This window comes from Alnus glutinosa, chromosome 4, assembly GCF_958979055.1.
Source record: "Alnus glutinosa chromosome 4, dhAlnGlut1.1, whole genome shotgun sequence".
Classification (NCBI taxonomy): Eukaryota; Viridiplantae; Streptophyta; class Magnoliopsida; order Fagales; family Betulaceae; genus Alnus; species Alnus glutinosa.
Window position 1 is genome coordinate 27,236,281 of NC_084889.1, and position 22,425 is coordinate 27,258,705.

The 22,425-nt window shown below is 34.1% G+C and overlaps 1 protein-coding gene, 2 long non-coding RNA genes and 1 other non-coding gene across 4 annotated transcripts; 2 read left to right on the forward strand and 2 right to left on the reverse strand.

Annotated features, from left to right (window-relative positions):
• Window positions 1-162: 162 nt before the first annotated feature.
• Window positions 163-6,178, forward strand: LOC133865817 (uncharacterized). Its single transcript, XR_009899816.1, has 3 exons — window positions 163-459; window positions 537-602; window positions 1,216-6,178. It is a non-coding gene; the product is annotated as an uncharacterized LOC133865817 (long non-coding RNA).
• Window positions 6,179-6,336: 158 nt separating this feature from the next.
• Window positions 6,337-8,813, forward strand: LOC133866815 (uncharacterized). The gene is made up of 4 exons (XR_009899927.1): window positions 6,337-6,538; window positions 6,616-6,681; window positions 7,295-7,350; window positions 8,494-8,813. It is a non-coding gene; the product is annotated as an uncharacterized LOC133866815 (long non-coding RNA).
• A 443-nt stretch (window positions 8,814-9,256) lies between these two features.
• LOC133866814 (exonuclease 1) lies at window positions 9,257-15,434 on the reverse strand. The gene is made up of 12 exons (XM_062303462.1): window positions 15,246-15,434; window positions 15,100-15,136; window positions 14,832-15,006; window positions 14,653-14,731; window positions 14,262-14,306; window positions 13,967-14,116; window positions 13,725-13,839; window positions 12,820-12,920; window positions 11,089-11,186; window positions 10,859-10,951; window positions 10,218-10,438; window positions 9,257-9,829 (listed from the first exon to the last, which is right to left on the reverse strand). The coding sequence occupies exons 1-12, from the start codon at window positions 15,321-15,323 to the stop codon at window positions 9,288-9,290; spliced, it is 1,734 nt and encodes a 577-aa protein (XP_062159446.1). The 5' UTR covers window positions 15,324-15,434; the 3' UTR covers window positions 9,257-9,287.
• A 4,425-nt stretch (window positions 15,435-19,859) lies between these two features.
• LOC133867524 (small nucleolar RNA R71) lies at window positions 19,860-19,966 on the reverse strand. Its single transcript, XR_009900083.1, has one exon. It is a non-coding gene; the product is annotated as a small nucleolar RNA R71 (small nucleolar RNA).
• Window positions 19,967-22,425: the final 2,459 nt, after the last annotated feature.

Genomic DNA, 22,425 nt, shown 5'->3' on the forward strand with positions numbered 1-22,425 from the left:
ATATATATATATATATATATATATATATATATATATATATATATATATATATATATAAAGAAGAAAGAAGGAATTAAAAATTAAAAAAAAAAAAAAAAAAAAAAAAAAAAAAACATAAAGGTGTGGGGCGCACCTGCGCCCCACGTTTACTAAAAGAAAGGAAGGGCCATCTGGCCCTTCCCAAAGAAAGAACAAAAAAATAAAATAATAAAAAGAAATAAAAAGAAGAAGATAAAGTGTGAGGCAGCGCCTCACTTGGAAAAAAAAAGAAAAGAAAAAGAAAAAGAAAACTAAGAAGGAAAGAGGCAGTGTGGTCGAGAGAGGAGATAAGGGGGAGAGAGGGAGATTTCTCAATATACAAAAGTTGTGATCTACGAAGATCCAACCGTCCAAATTCAAATCCGACTTCGGTAACGTGATCTACAAAGTCCGATCTACGTTTCTACCGATCATTTTGAGGTAAAACACTAAACTCGTGTTCTTGAGATTTTGGGTTAAAATCTTAAAATGTGAGTTTAATGTGGTGTTTTCTTTAGGTAATGGATTACTTGGAACTTGTTTGAGGCTACCCAAACCATGAGTTTTGGTTTGGTGAAATTTTGGTGAGTTCCCTAAAGCCTAACTTTCGGGTATTTAATTCTAGTGGTGTTTTTATGTGATTAACCCTTACTAAATGCTATTGGGTTAATAATATTGTGTTTGGGGTAGTGTTTTATAATTTTGGGTTTAAGATTAGAAACTCTAATTTGATGGGTTAAATTAATTTAGGAGTTTTAAGTGATTAAAATTTAGATAGTTAAATTATGTTAATATGTTAGTAATTGATGTAGAAAGATCTATGAACATAATATTAGAGTTAATGATATGGAGAAAATGTTAGTGAGAAATAATCTAGAGATTAGTTAATATAATTTTAGGGCAAATATTATTATAAAAGTGTTAGTGAAAATAATGTATGGGTTAGTGGAATTAATTACGGGTTAGCAATTAATGTTATAGGTAAATAATTAAATGGTGATTTTAATATTTAACCCTTAGTGAATACTTTGGGTTAGTGTTAATTGAGTTTAGCTAGTGTTTAGGACTATGGGAAAATATGTTGGAACCCTTAAAATATTATGGGTTTTCCATGGGTTAGCTCTTGAGCAATTTAAGAGCTATATGTGAGTCTTATATTAGAAGTTGTCAATAATGTGCAATGTATTGTTTTTACAGTAATGCATTGTATGGTGGTGTCTAGGAGACCTAGTGCTTAATATCCGCGTAGCCAGGTGAGTATTCTACTCACTGAGAAAAGATATTTTTCGTATTTTATAGAAATGCAAATGATAGATGATTTTCTACTGAACCAACGATATGTTAACATGTATGCTTTGGATGTTTTAAGTAGTTTCAATTATGTTGAAATATCAATGATGTTATGAAATGATACATAAATGAAATGTTTGAATTGATTTAAAGTGTCTGAATATGTACTGCAATTATGCAAAGAAAAATAAAGAAAACTTCATGTTGATTGGTTCATTGTATTTGAAGAGAGCATGATTTGCAAAGAATAGGAGTATAGAGTTAGAATTGTAAAGCATAGAGCATGAGGCCCATAATAAAGAAGAGAGCGTGAGGCTCATAATAAAGAAGAGAGCGTGAGGCTCATAATAAAGAAGAGAGCGTGAGGCTCATAATAATGAAGAGAGCGTGAGGCTCATAATAATGAAGAGAGCGTGAGGCTCATAATAAAGAAGAGAGCGTGAGGCTCATAATAATGAAGAGAGCGTGAGGCTCATAATGAACAAAAAGACTATCATGAGCATGCATAGCATTGTTTAAATTGTGTGATGTTTTCATGATAAGTATATTGTAGTTTTGCTAGACGTATTAGTATGCATAAAAGTCTTGATAGAAAAAGAATTTATGTATATTGGTATCGGATGGTTGCATGATTTAAACGTAGTTTTGCTAGACGTATTAGTATACATAAAAGTCTTGATAGAAAAAGAATTTATGTATATTGGTATCGGATGGATGCATGATTTAAATGTAGTTTTGCTAGACGTATTAGTATGCATAAAAGTCTTGATAGAAAAAGAATTTATGTATATTGGTATCGGATGGTTGCATGATTAAATGTCATTGTGTTCTATAACGAATCTTTTTCGTATAATGCTAGCTACCCACAGTATTTAAATGTTTTCTATTAGTCGGTGTTTGTTATATCAGCTATGGGGGTTTTTCAAACAAAAGTTTATAAAATTGGTAGCTGTTATAGTGTACGCACGACTAAAAATGAAAAGTTGGTTCTTTGCGAAAACTCAGTGAATAGTATACTGCTGAGGTCTTAGTGTATTTATTTATGCTAAGATGGTATCAGAGCAGTTAGTCCTAGGGTTGGTTAGAAAAGCGGAAAGCGGAAACTTAGGGTTGCGTCAGAGTCTAATAATAACAAAAGAGCCATAGGAAATCTTAAAAGCTTTAACAAAGATAGAAAATTAAAATGTAGTACTCCATATGCATTACATAGATTTTGTAATGCATATTATTTGATTTACGTGTAGTTAGTTTACCTCTCACTTTCACATTGTAGGTTAACTTTAATGTGATCGTGTAGAGTATATCGCTTAGATAAGAAACGGTTTAGAATAAGCTTCTTAGGTGCATTGTATGGGTATGGTGATGCATGAAATCTTTTTACGTAGTATTGTCTATGTAGCATTTCATTATATGGACAAGTAAGGCCGCCAAGACAAGCATTGTCGATACGCAATGAGGAAGAGGATTCCTCAATGATTGATTGAGGTAGGAGTGATTTTAGGCGCCATTGGGAGCTCATGCTTCCTCACTGCCGAAGAAGCAACTTATTGGTTGTGGCTCTAAGTTCCTTGGATAAGAAGGTGCCTCTGCGAGCCGCTTCGATGTCACGCTGTGCACCAATTGTGGGAAGCCACGCTTTGGTGTATGTGTCATGTTGAATCACGGGTATGCTTTCGATGTAGTAGATTTGGCCACCTTATAAAGCTATGTCCCTCGTTAGCTGCTTTGACTCAAGCAACTCTTGCGTTGCCCAGTGTAGTGTGTGGGGTGCTACACTTGGATGTATATCGAGAAAGATCTAAGGCATATTGTAAATATGGTTGAGAAGACCATTCCACGAGTAGTCGCCAACTTGTCGCCGCCAAAGTCGAATACCTTTAGCGGGCAATTATCAACCAAGACAGTTTGCTCAAGTAAGGTGTGCCCACTCACACCGAGCAATGCTGAAGTCCGTCCAACCATCGCAAATGTTGTTAATGCTACCATAGGTATTATACCTATATGTTGTAGCATTGTGTACATTTGACTTATTGGAGTTTTATCCATTCGTATGTCTCACTATGCATTGTTACATGCATAATGGGCACCAAACCTTTAAAATTAATGTGCGTGACCATTTCTATTGGTGACGCATTTGTCAACAGTAAATATGGAAGTCATTGCCTTAGCACGATATGGGTGATAACATTGTTAACTCTAGTTTTTGACATGATGAGCTGCAGTGTCTAACTCATTTAGTTCGATATGTTAAGTAGTTCACCCTTGTCTCATTTGTATTGTAAGCGATGCAAATTGAGCATTCAACCCTTAGATTAGAACTTATGAGTGGCCACTCATATAGATGACGCCTTTGCTTATAAGGAGCATGTGAACAAGTGTGCCATAGGTATTAGAGAAAAGACTCTGCCAGCAAAGCTAGCAGTGTTATGTGTGTAGAGTTCTAATGTTAGCAAACTTAGCTTCAACATGTAATATGTTGATTTTTAATGCCATGCATATAGAATTTTGGTGTTCAACATGTTAAATAATAAAACTTACCATGTTGAATACAATATTAACTCGTTAGGGTTTTGGTACCAAATTGGAATGGATTGATGATCAAAGAGTAGAAGTGAACGTAGATAATCACAAGTGGGTAATTTTATTTCTACCCTATAGTATAAAGAGTACGAACTTTGCGGGTCTTGTTTGCGAGTTACTCCGCAATTCCTCTTCGATGTTCAACAATGATGAATGTCCGAGAGTGTACACTTGTGTGCTTGGCTTATGTCTAAGCCAAGCTCATATCAAGTCCTAGTTGGGAATATCCGGATAGTGTTGACGTTTCCACTTGGGTTGCAAGTCTATACGAGGATGCATAAATTATTGTGTATTAAACCGAGTGACAATCAATCGAGAGTATTCCTTATTGAGAACTGACAACTTGTTCAGTCAACTCTAAGGAGCCTCGGTATTCTTGGGGATTGACTTTCTTCCGAGATGCCATTGACTTTTGGTACGAAAGGTAATGTGCCAAAGTCAGCAATCCATATATGGTATGACCATTATGAATTTTTGGTGATGCCATTTGGATTGGCAAATACACCGTTGGTATTTATGGACTTGATGAATAAAGCGTTCCATGGATACCTTGACGTCTGAGTAGCTGAGTGTACCAACGACACTTTATTCTATTCGACTAGTCGTGTCGAGTATGGAAGACATTTGGTATTAGTGTTGGAAGTGTTTAGTAAAAGGGATTCTTCTCCAAGTTCATGAGATGTGAGCTTGGGTTGAGGAAGTGTCATTCTTGGTTTACGTAATGAACGAAAATGGACTCCTAGTCAATACGTTAGAAAGTGAACGCACAGTTGTTCTTGTGCTTAACTACCCATAAAATTTTTGGATATGTGGCTTGCACAGATACATCACAATAGGTGGGGATGCACCCTTGTATAATAACATGGATATAGCTTATGCTACTTATCAATTGTGGATCATGAGTATCGTTATTCTTCTCATGATTCATAGTCAGTAATCATTGTCTATGTCCTACCATTTTGTGAGCAATGCACTCCGGTGTTAAGAGATGGAGACATGAGGTAACGTTGATGGCAAGATTGATTCAAAGTGTAATAGGAGTGTTAGTTCAACGTACCTTCCGCGGGCGAGCAGTTGATCCAAGAGGGCTATTTAGATACTTAAGGGTATGCCTAAGTTGTGCGTGTGGAAATTTATAAAGTCGGATATAATACTCGCCATTGGTTGTGACTACTAGTTATGGTAGTTTACAACTATTAACGTTTTATCGCACGTAACGTCGTAAGGACGCAAAGAGGAACGCCAATTCATTTGGCATGAAGTTGGTGTGAGACGATTAGTGACCTTTGAAGTGGTGCATGATTCTAGGGAAGATTGCACTCGTTCAAAGTAGATATTCACTACATAGTGATGGTAAGCTATGTGGATAAACATCGTCGCAATTTTGTGTTTCAAATTGGCGATCTTGTGAAATGCAAGGTGTCGCCAATGCGAAACATGTAACGCTTTGGACAATATGGATGTGCTCAATTTTAGGTATGTTGAGTCATCCCTTGTGCAAAACGTATGTCCATCACATAATCGGTCGTGATGTCTCCTAATCTTAGCAGCCATTCATGACATTTTCCTGTATTTCTTCGTTGTGAACGTGTTTGTGACCTTATGCTTGTGATGTGCTTCTTGGTATTCGATAGAAATTGACCTATAAAGAATAGTAAAACGAGCTATGGTTTGTAAGAAAACACAAAACTTGTTTCGTTAGTTCGAACTCTGTGGTGAAACCATGATGTTGAGGAAGCCACACGAGTGCTTGATTGTTAGATGTGGGAGCGATTCCCCATTTTAGCGAATAAATCCAGGTATGATTGTTATGTCATACAATTTTTGCGTAAGTACTCCATGTAAAACGCATACGTGCATGGATATTTTTAATGTAGAACGCATGCTCGTATGTGTGTAAAGTGAATTGATGTCCAAATTTCGAGGACGAATTTTTTATAAGGAGGGAGGGATGTAATGTCAGGGGCATTATTTAATAATTAGAGTATAAAATCTGAGTAAAATGATTAATTAAAATTATTTTAGTGTCATTAAAAATGCAAATGAATATTTTTAAAGTCCAAATAAAATAGAAATTATAGAAAAGAAATTGGAAATGAAAAATAAATATAAAAGAAATTAATGAATAAAATAAAATAAAGAAAATAAAAGAATTAAAGAATTTAAAATAGAAATAAGAAAATAAAAGAAATAGAATAAAAATAATAAAAATAAAATTAAAAGAGAAAAGAAATAGAAAATATATATATATATATATAAAGAAGAAAGAAGGAATTAAAAATTAAAAAAAAAAAAAAAAAAAAAAAAAAAAAAAAAACATAAAGGTGCGCCCCACGTTTACTAAAAGAAAGGAAGGGCCATCTGGCCCTTCCCAAAGAAAGAACAAAAAAATAAAATAATAAAAAGAAATAAAAAGAAGAAGATAAAGTGTGAGGCAGCGCCTCACTTGGAAAAAAAAAGAAAAGAAAAAGAAAAAGAAAACTAAGAAGGAAAGAGGCAGTGTGGTCGAGAGAGGAGATAAGGGGGAGAGAGGGAGATTTCTCAATATACAAAAGTTGTGATCTACGAAGATCCAACCGTTCAAATTCAAATCCGACTTCGGTAACGTGATCTACAAAGCCCGATCTACGTTTCTACCGATCATTTTGAGGTAAAACACTAAACTCGTGTTCTTGAGATTTTGGGTTAAAATCTTAAAATGTGAGTTTAATGTGGTGTTTTCTTTAGGTAATGGATTACTTGGAACTTGTTTGAGGCTACCCAAACCATGAGTTTTGGTTTGGTGAAATTTTGGTGAGTTCCCTAAAGCCTAACTTTCGGGTATTTAATTCTAGTGGTGTTTTTATGTGATTAACCCTTACTAAATGCTATTGGGTTAATAATATTGTGTTTGGGGTAGTGTTTTATAATTTTGGGTTTAAGATTAGAAACTCTAATTTGATGGGTTAAATTAATTTAGGAGTTTTAAGTGATTAAAATTTAGATAGTTAAATTATGTTAATATGTTAGTAATTGATGTAGAAAGATCTATGAACATAATATTAGAGTTAATGATATGGAGAAAATGTTAGTGAGAAATAATCTAGAGATTAGTTAATATAATTTTAGGGCAAATATTATTATAAAAGTGTTAGTGAAAATAATGTATGGGTTAGTGGAATTAATTACGGGTTAGCAATTAATGTTATAGGTAAATAATTAAATGGTGATTTTAATATTTAACCCTTAGTGAATACTTTGGGTTAGTGTTAATTGAGTTTAGCTAGTGTTTAGGACTATGGGAAAATATGTTGGAACCCTTAAAATATTATGGGTTTTCCATGGGTTAGCTCTTGAGCAATTTAAGAGCTATATGTGAGTCTTATATTAGAAGTTGTCAATAATGTGCAATGTATTGTTTTTACAGTAATGCATTGTATGGTGGTGTCTAGGAGACCTAGTGCTTAATATCCGCGCAGCCAGGTAAGTATTCTACTCACTGAGAAAAGATATTTTTCGTATTTTATAGAAATGCAAATGATAGATGATTTTCTACTGAACCAACGATATGTTAACATGTATGCTTTGGATGTTTTAAGTAGTTTCAATTATGTTGAAATATCAATGATGTTATGAAATGATACATAAATGAAATGTTTGAATTGATTTAAAGTGTCTGAATATGTACTGCAATTATGCAAAGAAAAATAAAGAAAACTTCATGTTGATTGGTTCATTGTATTTGAAGAGAGCATGATTTGCAAAGAATAGGAGTATAGAGTTAGAATTGTAAAGCATAGAGCATGAGGCCCATAATAAAGAAGAGAGCGTGAGGCTCATAATAAAGAAGAGAGCGTGAGGCTCATAATAAAGAAGAGAGCGTGAGGCTCATAATAATGAAGAGAGCGTGAGGCTCATAATAATGAAGAGAGCGTGAGGCTCATAATAAAGAAGAGAGCGTGAGGCTCATAATAATGAAGAGAGCGTGAGGCTCATAATGAACAAAAAGACTATCATGAGCATGCATAGCATTGTTTAAATTGTGTGATGTTTTCATGATAAGTATATTGTAGTTTTGCTAGACGTATTAGTATGCATAAAAGTCTTGATAGAAAAAGAATTTATGTATATTGGTATCGGATGGTTGCATGATTTAAACGTAGTTTTGCTAGACGTATTAGTATACATAAAAGTCTTGATAGAAAAAGAATTTATGTATATTGGTATCGGATGGATGCATGATTTAAATGTAGTTTTGCTAGACGTATTAGTATGCATAAAAGTCTTGATAGAAAAAGAATTTATGTATATTGGTATCGGATGGTTGCATGATTAAATGTCATTGTGTTCTATAACGAATCTTTTTCGTATAATGCTAGCTACCCACAGTATTTAAATGTTTTCTATTAGTCGGTGTTTGCTATATCAGCTATGGGGGTTTTTCAAACAAAAGTTTATAAAATTGGTAGCTGTTATAGTGTACGCACGACTAAAAATGAAAAGTTGGTTCTTTGCGAAAACTCAGTGAATAGTATACTGCTGAGGTCTTAGTGTATTTATTTATGCTAAGGCGGTGGGCTCATAATTCCACCTGTACGGATGCGGCAAACCCCCGCAACCGTGCAGACATTGATGCTTTGGTTGCAGGCTCTGCGGATATAGATATTGACTCGTCCACCTAGCGTATGGGATACTATGATTGGAGCACATCGCAACAGTCATAAGACACGGACTCATGGGTAGTCCGCATTTTGGGTATTTTATCTATGGCTCGTGTCCTACGTGGCACATGTACTTGTGGAGCCTATATTTTAGAATGTAATTAGTATAATATGTTATATAAGCCTTAAATAGATAGATGTGTAAATGGCTCTTGATGTAATTAACAGTTGTGTATTAGATGTACTTCCGCTTATGATATGTGTTTCGCTGCACATTGATTACTATGTTCCGCTGTTAAATGTAACTCTGATTATCAGGTACATGTATGGAACGTGTACGTTATGTTGGCTGAGCGACACATAGTCGTGCCACTGTGAAGATCCGTTTGTACGTTTTCAAAAAAAAAAAAAAAAAAAAAAAACGGGTCGTCACACTCAGTGTGAATACTCCACTCCTTTACCAATTTTATTTTTCACCAAAGCATAACTATAGCAGACTAGCAGCAATTCCTTTTATGGTAGTCTGCAAATTCTGGATATTTTGATTGACATAATTTCTCAATAGCTTTCTATAAATCAAATATAAATTGTTTTTTGGTATCACATCCTATATCCAATGATATATAATAAATGGACACCTCAGATCAAAACTTGTACTTCGAGCAAAAAATTTCTCAAGAACTGCCAAAAAATCCGGAAAAAAGAAAAAAGAAAAAAAAAGAAAAGATACAAAATAGAACTTAAAAGAGAATTGAAAGACTATACACGAGAAAAGAAATTCAAGATACTGCTGCTCTTTTTATTCTCTGAAATCTTGCTATTACTTCTCTTCGACTTCTCAGTTTTCCCTCTCCTTTTTCCATCAGTGACCTTTTTAGGCTTAGAATTTACACTCCCCTGGGATTCCAAATTTATGCACAAGATGTCAGAATCTTCTATCTCAGTTATCCCTGAAACTTGTTCAACTATCTGATCTGAGTGAATATCACTGAGACTTCTTTTCCTGGCAGACTTGTCAAGAACCTCTAATGGAGTGTTATCAAGAGTACTTAAGCACAAGATTTCCAAATTTTCATCAGTTGCAACTAAAACCTCTTCAGCAATGCTCTCTATTTGAACGAACCGGGTTTCATCCCATTTCCTTTTCTTGAATGGGTTGTTGTCAGGAACCTTTAGGGTATTGCTGTTCTCGACCATTGTATTTTCTACTGTTCCATGAATTTCTGATGGCAAAGTTAATTTCTCTAGTGCTGCAGCTTCCTTCAAAAATTTACTTTCATTTGAAATTGATGTCTGCTTCTCTGTATATCATCAAAATATACCAATAATTTACTTTCATTTGTTCAAAAACAATTTACTCCACAGTATTCATATACAGGCATCCAATTTTAGACCCACATACATGTATCATACGTATCTACATGATACAGATACATTCATTAATGCATGCAAATATTAACTCATGAGTTACATGCTTACATTAATTTAAGCATCTGTGTGTGTGTTTGTGTATAGAAAACTTCGGAATTTGCTAGTGGGCCAAAAGAACTCTTATTGGACTTGCTTTCTTTGTGGTTAACACAATTGTCTGTTTACCAAAAATTAAAACCATATATTGGAAACTTGTTAATAGGTGTTACCTGGGATTGCTTATTAAAAAAAGGCAATATCAGGAGTCAGAGAACTTACCAGTAATATCAATGTCTCTGTTTATATGGGAGGGAAAGACAGCAAAGCAGCTCTCTTGTGTAGATACAGCAGCAGCTTGAGGACTTGGAAGTTCATCTGAAGTTTGGATCACAACAGGATGTGGATGGCATCGAGAACTTGGGAAATGATCAAAGGCCTCCATGCTTATAGGGTCTAAATTTCCTTCAGCTATTGCAGTAGCAATTGATGGAGGCATTTCCCTAATTTATAATTAGTCAAGGAAAAACTACGCAAATCAGAAACACACCCCACCCACATTCACTCCCACACTGGGCTTATTACTCGCAATTTCACATTTTCAAGGGTTCTCAAATATAACCAGTTGCATAGATGCAAAGCTATGTAGCAAGAACACTAAGACAGGTGATCATGTCAAACAGAACAAAGTCTCTTAGGTTCAAACCTCAAATAATACGAACTGTAATGCATGCACCATGGCCTAGGACTTGTAATGGTGGCTGTAGGTCTATAAATCATGGTGTATAACATGATAAAAATGCTGAAAAAAAAAGAGAGGGATAGTTATCTTCATAGATGTCCTTCTGTATATTGATAAGTCAGAATAAAGAAATTAATTAAAAATAAATAAATAAAAGAAAAAAGAAAGAAAGAGAGGATACGGCCCCAGGAACTCAAGCTCTCCACTTAGAGACTGTAGAAGCTTTTCTGGGAGAGGTTTCATATGTCTGAGCTTTTTAGTGTCAAGATCATATCTGCATAGCAGCAACAAGGCAGTATGTATCACTAATAAAAGTGGAAAAAGGCAGTATACATTTGTAAATATGCAAGAGAGAACGAGGAATTGGTGATGCTTTATTCAAATAGTAATTGATTTTCACAAACTACACACATTTGGGCATGCTGGAAAACTGCAACTGCTTCTGTAAAAGATTTGGAGTAATCTTCAGGCATTTGATTGCCCTTCTCAAACTTCAAAACTGATAGAACCTGAAAACATGTGAGACAAGATATTAGGGATACCAATGCCATAATAGCATGAATCATTTACATCACCCACATCTCTAAAACTATAAATCAATATAGCAAAGTTGCAACGAAATCTACCTTTTTAGAAGCAGACATACAATCAAGCACACAAGGATGTTTTGAAGAGTTTCTTGATAATAAAAAGCCCATTTGGAAAGTCTAAGATTTTCAACAGATTATGGCTTTACTTATGAAAATCCACGAGTCTTTAACAGATTAAGCCATTAGGGAAACCGTCACATTCACGATTTAGAATTTGCTTTTAACCCAAATCCCGAAATCAATGCAGTAATAAAACTAAAGCCTTATATCAGTTTTGAGGCGGGTAAAAGTCAAGCAATGGGTGGAAATAAGCAGAGAAAATGTACACTATTCTAAATAGAGTACACATATGATAGGATTTTGATGTTTAGCTCAGCCAGAAATAAAAAAACTTTTCCCAGTTCTTCGAGTATCAATCTAATTTGCTAGCCTTCCTTTCTCTTTTTAGGCTTGTTTTGTAGTAAGTGAAATACAACAATGGCACCAAATTGCCAGAGCTCAAAGATGTGGAGAACCAAGTTCCACCAAGCTTTTATGGAAATTTAGTTTAACCTTCCTTTGGATGCTTGAGAATCCATAAGAAAAGAACCTAAACAAACATTTGAAACACATATCTTTCCTTAGTTTGGTTCCAATAAAAACTCAGCAGAGCAATATAGCATCAGTTGGTTAGATGAGTGGAATTTTTTCATCTCATACGAACAAGGAAACATAAATTAGAAAGCATTCAAGTTCTTTCAAAGACCGAAGGGCCGTCCGCAGAACAATGACAGATGTAAGACCTTTCTAATGGAACAAGTATAAGCACATGTCATGTGGACTTCCCAAAAGAGGCAGCCAAATTAGCCAACAGAAACACAAGCATTCTCTTCAGAAAATACTCTGTTGAAGGCTGCCCTATTAATTTCAGTGGAAAGAAGCTAATTATTAGTGTATGTGACGGCAACAACCAGTTATGTCTGGTTTTTAGCGATCTTAAACTATACCTGATTCTATTCGAAGTTTGCTTTGCATCATGATTCATTGATGTCATATTTCCATGGAATTTGATTCTTGCACTACATCATCACAACAACTGCACAACAATCCCTCACATGAGGGTGGGCCCCAGTGTATAGGGCCCACCTTCATGTGAGAGGTTGTTATATTGGTGTTGTAAATCTAACATTTTCCTATTTCCAAAGAGCCTAAATGAGAACTTTCCAAACAAATTCCAACTTTACCTTACAACTAACTATCTATCGAAACTTAAAACCTCTCTAGCTTGTTGTCATCTGTCCCCACCAGAAATGCTTCTGATGAAACATGTTAAATATTTTATATCCTACCACTGCCCAGAAAAAGGGCAAGATTCATATGTTTATGATCATGCACTCTACCTTACAAATTTTTATCAGAGAAATGGTTCCATAAAAATACTTCTGATTAAGAACGTGTATAAATGGTTTGTAGCTCCTGTTTTTATCTTTATATTATCTTGACCAGATCTTCTGTGCATAAAAATGTACTTTGTTCTGTTAACGTTATTCAGAAACAAGTAGAGAAGACTTACACGATCTAAGTTCCGGTACTTGGAAACCAAGGCATAAGCTTTTGCAATTCCAATCCCGGGAACAGATGGAAGGAAATCACAGCCGGCTAAAACACACATACCTGTGAAAATGCCACAATGTAATCTGCTTATTCTTTCCAATGCATCTATAGCAAACCACCAAGAAACTGAGATATTGTTTTACTCATTCAGATAGACAAATGTGTTGCTTATTCTTTCGAATGCATCTATAGGAAACCACCAAGAAAATGAGATATTGTTTTACTCATTCAGATAGGCAAAGGAACACATTTCTGCTTTAACATTTGTCAGGCATGTAAGCCAGAAGACTTCAGACAGCATCAGTTCAGATAACAATTTGAATCACTACAGTTTGAATCATGGCGTCAATGTAGAAAGTGCAGAACAAGATAAGGATAATGCAGAAGTTCAAGACCTTCAATCTTATCATACTACACGGCAGAAACCAACTCCATGAGAAGGATAGCTGATGAGCTCTCTCTTCTTGATTTGTAGCTAGTTTGCAATTTAAATTTGCTGATGTTTGTTAACAATCTGTTGTAGTATGAAACTCGATATAATGATTAACTATATAGAGCTTATATATAATCGAATACAAGTTTGGATTACGTTGGTCAAAACTATTTTCTTCATTTTTTCTTTCAAGGCATTCGTGAAAAAATTAGTGGAAGGAGATTACTCACTTTACATGTATGATTACATTAAGGCCTGCCAGCATTTCAAGGTATGGAAATCCCTTCGGTTAACCGAAATCAATTTTTGGTGTGGTATGCATGTTTTTGTTGATGCTTTCAATCCACATTTTTTTTTCTTAACATATACAACCTTTATTTTTGCCATAAAAAAATACACAAACTAAATTTAGTGTGTCACAGTGAACCCACCTCTGAACAAATCCATATTAAAGTTTCGGAAGGAAGGTGTACGAGCCACAGAGTCAAAAACCTTGTCTAGCACTATCTGTTGGCCATTGCCATATCGGTCCATCTTAAAGATAATCTGTTTGCAACCAAATACAAATCAAAACAACAACAAAAACTGCCAATGATAGAAAATGAAAATGAAGTCATCAGGAGAGCAGTAGACCTCCATCTGCATCATATCAAAGTTTCGTGGGAATTCTTACAGCTTGGCAACCATATGCTATTAGGTCACTATCTTCTGTAATCACTGCAGCAATACCACCCTTTTCAGCCTCAAGACTGCATAGATATGCCAACTGTGCATCGGCCTCATATGGCGCTACCACATATTCAATTTTCTCTGATCTAAGAACCTGAAAGGTCACCAGGGACACAGTTACTAGCAGTGAATCTAGATCCCAAAGTTTTTTATCAAACCAAGTTATATTTGGAAACCATTGGAACAATGTGTAGACCTAGAAGATGGATAAAGTTAATAGAGCTATGGCAATTAGGTACCTGTATCACTTGATGCGCTATGGATGGTGTGATACTCACTGCTCTCTACAAGTTGAAAACGTTAAATCACCACTTGTCCATGTTAAACACAAAAAGGTGAGGCACCATACATAGAATATTTAATTGAAATAGAAGATGAATGACGAATATAAAGTTTAAACTTATAACATTTGCTCTAATATCATATTAAATTACCACTTATCTTAAAAGCTTAAACTCATAGAAAATAGTAAATTTAATTATTTAATTAATATTCTAACAGAAAATGGGTAGAAATTTATAAAAGCTTAACTTAGTCATTAAATGTGAGATGAATTACAGTCATTAAACCAACAATATTAACCCATTGAAAAAAAAAAAAAAGGGAGATAATAGCAGTAGCTAATAATACCTGGAAGAGCTCAGAGGCGGCAGTAACATTCCCTTCTTTGAGCTTGGCCATTGCCAAATCAAGATTGGCTTCTCGTTTTCTGAATCAAAATGACACATTCCCACATCTTAAAATTCAAAAAACCAAAAAGAAAAAGTAAAAAATAAAATAAAATTGTGGGATATTGTTATTATACGTGCCTGTGTCGCTCTTGCTCGGTGGAGGCCTTACTCGGAATATTCCCGCCGTCGAAAACGACGACGGGCGTAATCTTATGGTGCCGAAGCAGATTGATTCGGTGCATAAAGTATTCCAAGAATCGCATTTTCTTATCGCCATCTGAATTCAGACAAAGCTCCATGCTACAGGAATAAGCTGCCCCAACATTTTTTTTAAGTTAATTTCTTTCATTTCACACACCCAAATCAGAATACATTGAAAGCCACATTTACATAAACGTTGGCCTACCTCCTTTGTGAAGCCATGAATACGCATCGATACCCACCTGCAAAACTGATTTTTTAAACAAACAAACAAACAAACAAACAAACAAAAAACTTCGAAAGAAATGCCCGATTGAAAGAAGAAAAGGGAAAAAGGGTAAGGATATTTACCCGCTTGCCGGCATATTTTTTGATGTGGATGGGTTCAATGTGGGGCTTCATGAATCTGAGAAGGTCTTTGATACCCATTTGCTCCTTCCGATTCTTCTGGGTTTTGGGTTTTTGTTGGGCGTATTTTTTGGTTTGGGATCAGAGTATAATATATGAGTGGGAGAAAATGGCGGGAAGAGGAGCAAATGTCAAAATAAGGAGGCAACGTTCAAAATTTAAACAATGATATTTTTTTTGTTTTTTGTATTTTTGTATTATTTTTTTTTTTTAAGTACAATGATATGTTTAATCAAGTCCCCATATTGCTTCTTTTATTTCCAAAACTCATTTGGTATCTCTGTTAGATTTTCGGTCCAAATTTTAACAGCTCGCTACGTGTCTACCGCTGAGGTTGACATGTAACACTATATAAAAATAAAAAATAAAAATCTTTAAAAAATAATTTAAAATAATAAAATTTTTTTAAAAAAAATGAAGAAAAAAAAAAGGGTTGCTGAGCCACCCTCCTTAGCCATTTTGGGCAAGGGAGTGGCCGCCTTGCAGGAAAAAAAAATGATGGGTTTTGGGCCTTTGGCCCATGAGAGTGGTTCGCCCACCCCTAAGGTCCAAAACCCATAATTTATTTATTTTTTTCTTATCATGGGGTGGTTCAACCATCCCAGACCGGCTAAGGAGGTGGCTGATATTTTATTTTATTTTCAAGTTATTTTCATTTTTTTTTAAATTTTATTATTCTTAAAGATTTTTATTTTTTATTTTTTTTAAATATAATACCACATGTTAACCTCAGCGGTTGACACGTAGCGAGCCGTTAAAATTTGGACAAAAAATCTAACAAATATACCAAATGGGTTTTTACTCCTAATTCAAGTACCACTTATGATATAAAACAAAACTGAAGCACTAAATTTAAAAACACTTAAAACACAGGTACTAATGAGGTATTTAACCCTTAAGGATAATATATAAATAAATAAATAATAATAATAATAAATACATATTATTTTTTTGTTTTTTAAACTCTTTTTTATTAAATAATAATTGAGAAAAGCATATTGACATATTGTCCATTTCAATTTTTGGCAAAATATATTGTTTATATAAGAGGAATAATCTTTTCTATTTTTACACTTCCCACAATACAAAAAAAATGTATGTTTTTGGTTCAACGGGAATGAGTAGGAATCAAGGGCAGTATTCGAGCCGAGTCGAGTCGAGTATTGAATGTTCAAGCTCGGCTCATTTAATTTTATTTCGAACACGAGTCGAACTCGAATTTATCATCGAACAAAATATTCTGTTCAAGCTTGGCTCATTTAATTTTATTTCGAATACGAGTCGAGCTCGATCTTATCACGAACTGCTCAATTAACTTATTCATATATTATATAAAGTAAATATCATGATTGTTTATATTTTCATAAATCCATATTAATCATTAATTAATTAGGTCTTGTTAAAATTTTATCATCTAAGTTCATTAAATAAATTAACTTGAATCTTAAATAATATAATCTCGAGTTTATATGTATGTATATAAATTTATTATGCACATACACAAATTACATGTATGCACATAAACACATATAACCACACATACTCACAAACACACACTTATGTACACACAAATCTATAAAATTAAACTCATAACAATAATTTAAGCTATATCTATCATATTAGGAAGATGATTCATTTTTACTTAAGATGTTCTTATTACAAAATTAAAATAATACTAAGAAAAAATTGTAAAAATGAAGTTATACGAGTTTATACAAGTTTATCCGAGTCGAGTCGAGTTTATACAAGTATGTCTCGTTTAATATTCGAACATATTATTGTGTTCATGAAAGACTCATTTATTATTCAAACCGAGACCGAATCGAATTTAACCAAATCGAATCGAGCCGAGCTGACGAGTGACCGAGCTCATCTTACACCCCTATAGGAATGGGATAGAATTCTTGGGAATAGGAGATTTTCATAGTTGATTTATTCCTTGGTATTGTGTATGCATTATTTATGCTTTCAATTTCAAAAATATTCTTATTATTTATGTTTTCAAATGCATAAGATGGTTTTATTCAAAAGTATTTAAAATTTAACCGAAAACGACATGGAATAAGAAACTATATATAAATAGTGGCTTTCTTTCATTGTCCAAAATATAAATTATATATATTGTTTTTGTTGTATTTTCTTTGTTTTCATCTCTAACCAAATAAAACCTTTTTTTATTTTTGTTTTTTTGTAATAAGTATTAATAATGCATATTTATTAAAGGCCAATTATACTATTATATGAATTTGACTTAAATACTATAAAAAAGCTACAGCATATCTGCTATAATTTTTTTCGACTTTCGAAATTTAATTTCACACCTTTTCTCTTTCATTGGGGCTTATAAAAAAGTAATTCTCCTACTTTGATTCTTACCCAAAAAATAAAAATAAAAAATAAAAAAAAATTATTATGGCCTAAAAAAATTAAGAAAAATGTTTAGTTGTACACTCTCATCTCACTTCTATCTCACCGTTGTCTACGTGGATGATAAGTGCTGAATGTTACACATTCAAGCCCCTTAATTTACATATGTTAAGCTCTTAGTTTTGTTATAATTTGATGTTTTGTGTTGTTTTTGTATTTTCTTATATTTTACAGGTTTTAGAAGAAAAACCGATCAAATTCCAAGATTATAATGAAGTCAGCAAACTCACTTTTGGATAGATTCAAACTCCAAATCAATTTTGAATTTAAGGAAAGAGAAGTTGGCAAAAATTCGTTATCTTTGGAAAGAATCCAGAATGAGCACGTTACAGTAATTTAATCATAACTTTCGGCTCAAGTATTATATTGCAACAAAATTGGTGGCGTTGGAAAGATAATAAGAAAGGAAATAAATATGTTAGAAATAGGTTTTTCCTAATTCGGACGTTTACCATGCCAAAATCGCCCCGCAATAAAAGACCGCAAATCTGTACGAATTTTGGAATCCTTTTCCTACTTGGATAGAAATTTCAGAAAAATGAGAAGACTTGTAATTATTCTTTTTGGACTAGAAAACCTACTTAGAGTTGTAATAGGAATTCTAGAGCTTCTAAAGCTTCTCTAATCCCTATAAATAGGCCTCTAGCCTTTGAAGAAAGACACACAAGCTTTGAGGAAGAATCAAAGACTACATCAAGAAGGTTCTTTCTAGTTTTTATTTTCTTCTTTTATTTATTTTCTGTATGTATATAATTTTAGTTTATATTAGTTGTAACTAATACTTTAGTTAGGGCTCGATTGAAGCCCTAATCATGTCTCTTGAAGTTTATCAATTTGCTTTGCTACAATTTATATATTGATGTTTAACTTGATTAATTCTAGTTTCTTGAATTCCTTGCATGTTTATGTTTGGCCATCATATGCATGTGGTATGGAGTTGTTATTTATGTCAATTTGGATGACCGAGTCCTGGGCATAATAGAGTAACGAAAGAACCCCGACACAGGTTCTTGGATTAATCAACATAAAGACAACTAGAATAGATACCATATTCTAATCTGAGTGTGTTTACCGATTTCCATAGATTTATGCTTTCTTGAAGAACAACTTAGTAGATACCATGCTAAATCCTTCAAGGAAGAAAAGAGTTAGAGTAGATACCATGCCTAACTCGTTGTTTAGGGAAATCAATAGCTTTAGGAGAAGATACCATTCCCTTGTGGCTGGTAAGCATTAAGCATCATGTTATGATTGTAGTATTGTGCATATTGCGAATCTTATTTGAGTATGATTAGCGGTGGATATCGAAGCCCTACCTTTTCTTCATAATATTTTATATTCAATCTTTTATCTCGTCTTATTCAACATATCGCTTTTAGGAATTTCTCTTTAAATACAATTTATACCAATCCTCGTGGGAATGATCTCGTATTTGCCTACTATACTATCGTTTTGATCTTGTGCACTTGCGAGTAAAACGTACAAATATTTATCTATTTATTTAGGTAGATATTTGCACAACAAGTTTTTGGCGCCGTTGCCGGGGATTGTGTTAAATTGTGTTTTTAAAGTTTTTCCTTTTACTTTAGTTATTTCTGTTTATGATAATCTAAAAAAAAAAAAAAAAAGGGTTTTTTCCTTTAATTTTTATTTTTATTTTTGATTTTTGTGTTCCTTTTGTTATGCTTATGTTCATGTAAAAAAAAAAAAAAAAAAAAAAAATTCAAAGTTAAGGAAGACATGGCAGACGTACGTGTAGAGAATCCACCCGAGCAGAAGCCGATGAAGAGTTCCTTCATACCACAAAATCCAAATCAGCTATCTTGCATTGCTTTTCAACCAAATGTGCAAAGCAATTTTGATTTGTCTCTGTTGCTCAATATGGTTCCACACTATAGAGGCACACCTACAGAGGATCCATATCTACACATTCGGGACTTCTTTGATCTTTGCAAAACTCAAAACATCCATGGCTTAAATGCGGAAGGAATCAGGTTGATTCTCTTCCCTTTTTCCTTGAAAGATAATGCTAAGTTATGGTTGAATTCTTTGGCAGCAGGGTCCATTCACAATTGGGAGGAGTTGACCACAAAGTTCGTGAAAAGATTCTTTTCAGCCCAACAGACTAGGCAATTGAGGAGGAAGATTCAAACCTTCCAACAAAAAGATGGAGACCTATTCTTTGAGGCATGGGAACACTTCAAGGAGCTACTTCTAAAATGCCCACATCACAATCTATCTCAAGACGATCAGGTACAAGCTTTCTATGAAGGTTTAAATGATTCTAACAAAAGTCTTGTAGATTCAGCTTGTGAAGGTGTACTAATGGAAAAGAATAGTGAGGAAGCCATAGAACTTTTTGAGACTTTAAGCGAAAACTCCCAACAATTCTCATCCCGTGGGAGGCAAGGACTCAAAAGAAAAGGCGTCTATGAAGTGAATGTCAATAATGGAGTTCAAACTCAGATGGCTACCTTGGAGAGGAAACTGGATATGCTAGTGAAAGTCATGACTACTCATAACATCTCTCCAATTCAACAGATTGCTCAAGTTGAGGTATGTGCCATATGTTCTCATTCTGACCATACCACTGAGACTTGCCCCATGCTTTCATTTACAGATCAGGAGCAAGCGAACTATGTGAGCCAGAATAACTATCCTCCAAAGAACAATCCATACTCCAACATCTACAATGCAGGGTGGCAAACCCACCCCAATTTTTCATGGAGTAACACTCAGAATGTGCAAAATCCCAAAGGGCAGCAAAGAAATTTCCAACAGGAAAATAACTATCAAGCTCCACCACAAGCGGTCGAACCGAATCCAAAACCAAAGAAGAATGACCTTGAAGATGCTCTACTCAAATTTTTAACTTAGCAACAACATACCAATGCTCAGATCAGTCAAGCTGTCCAAAGATTGGAAACACAAGTGGGGCAGTTGGCCAAAGAGTTCAATGAGAGAAAAATGGGCGAATTCCCAATGGAAGCTGGCTGTGAACAAATCATCAACCACCTCAAAAGAGAAAGAGAAGAAGAGCTTCAAAGTCAGTTGTTGGGTAATCCTAGTGGATATTACATGGAGGATTGGAGTTCTTCCTATAATGAGCAAGCTATCACAACATTGAGTGAAGAAGTGGTCGAAAATCATGAGGAAGAGGGGAAGGAGGAGCAAATTGAGGTCATCAAAATAGAAAAACTCTCTAAGTATTCTCCTCATAGTATTTCAGTTCATGATTCCCTTCCGGATGAGAAACTGTTTGAGAATTCTCAGATTGATTTACCCCGATCTGTAAAAATTAGGAACTACCTTTCTGTAGGTAGAATTCATTCTCTATGGTCCAAGAGAAGAAAAGATTGGTGTTTCAAGTTTAAACTCAAAAGCTACTACCAAAAGCGCTCGAGCAGTCTAGGAGCTCAAGCGCATCTGCCCAGATTAGTGGTACTGAGGCCACTGCATGCACTACAAATCCATATCCTTTAAAGAATTCTGGTTTTGTTTTTAATTATTGTTCATTTTATTTTGGTTAATTTTAGTTTTATTGTGGTTAATTTTAGTTTCTATTTTTATTTTATTTTTATTTTTATTTTTTCAGTTTTCCTTTCCTTGGTTTTGTTTTTCTAGTTTTGTTTTTCAGGAAAAGTGTGTCTACATTCAAGTTTGGGGGTGTGCTACGAGCCATACCTAGTCCAACCAATTTTCTCATCTCCCGGGTATGATCTTTCCATTCTATCTACACATTGAGGACAATGTGTAATTTAAGTTTGGGGGTATGAGACACACACACACACTTTTTGTTAAAAAAAAAAAAAAAAAAAAAAAAAAAAAAAAAAAAAAAAATTGAAATTGCATGTTCATGTTATTTTTAAGACTTTGGTTGATCTAAAAATTGTGATTTAAATTTCATTGGTGAGCTTAGAATGTTGAACACATGATCATTTGAAATTGATTCTAAAGTCTTACTTACGTTTGGCATCTAAGGATTAACTTTTCAATCTAAACTATCACAAGCACATTATCATATAATTTTGTGGGGTATGATATATGAACCTGATTGTGTATTTTTCAATGTCTTGGATGAAGCTGGGTGACTTGTTGAATGGATACCTTGGCATATTTATAATAATAAAAAGAAAAAAAAAAAGAAAAAAAAGAAAAGAAAAGAAAACCATTTTTGAAGCTTTCACCGAGTAACTGAACTTCTTGCCTCATTAAGCAGTGAATGTTCATGTCAAAAAGTGAGAAATTCAGATTGGTTAAAGTCATGACTAGTTTAGTTCTGTAGCCTTTTTGACTCGAGTTAGTAAGCTCTTAGGGGTGTTTCAACACTTAATGCCTTAAAACCATCTGGTTTGGGAGCATTAGCCTAACACTCGTTACATGGGTCAATTAGAACGCTTAAGAGAACTAAGCATTGCACAGTCTGAAAAAAAAAAATAAAAAAAAATAATAATAAATAAATAATTAAATAAAGCTCTTGCTATGATGCCTTAGTCATTCAATTTGATGGAGATCCCAGTGAATTTTGAGATATTGAGTCATTGCACATTGGAATTAATTTGAAGCCTCATGATTATGTGTTAGTTCACCTTACACTGAATTGAACTTATGATGCCTGAGCTTGTCGTTTGTAAGTGGTTAGACTTTGGAATTCTATTTTATATTGAAGATGGAGTTATCTTTCTAAGCTTGCTAA

Excerpts from the sequence above, each read along its gene's own strand:
- LOC133866814 (XM_062303462.1), bottom strand. The coding sequence starts at position 15,323 with ATGGGTATCAAAGACCTTCTCAGATTCATGAAGCCCCACATTGAACCC. Across the intron at positions 14,732-14,831 it reads ACCGAGCAAGAGCGACACAG|AAAACGAGAAGCCAATCTTG; the intron begins GCACGTATAATA and ends ATTTTGATTCAG. Across the intron at positions 9,830-10,217 it reads CAGAGACATTGATATTACTG|AGAAGCAGACATCAATTTCA; the intron begins GTAAGTTCTCTG and ends GATGATATACAG.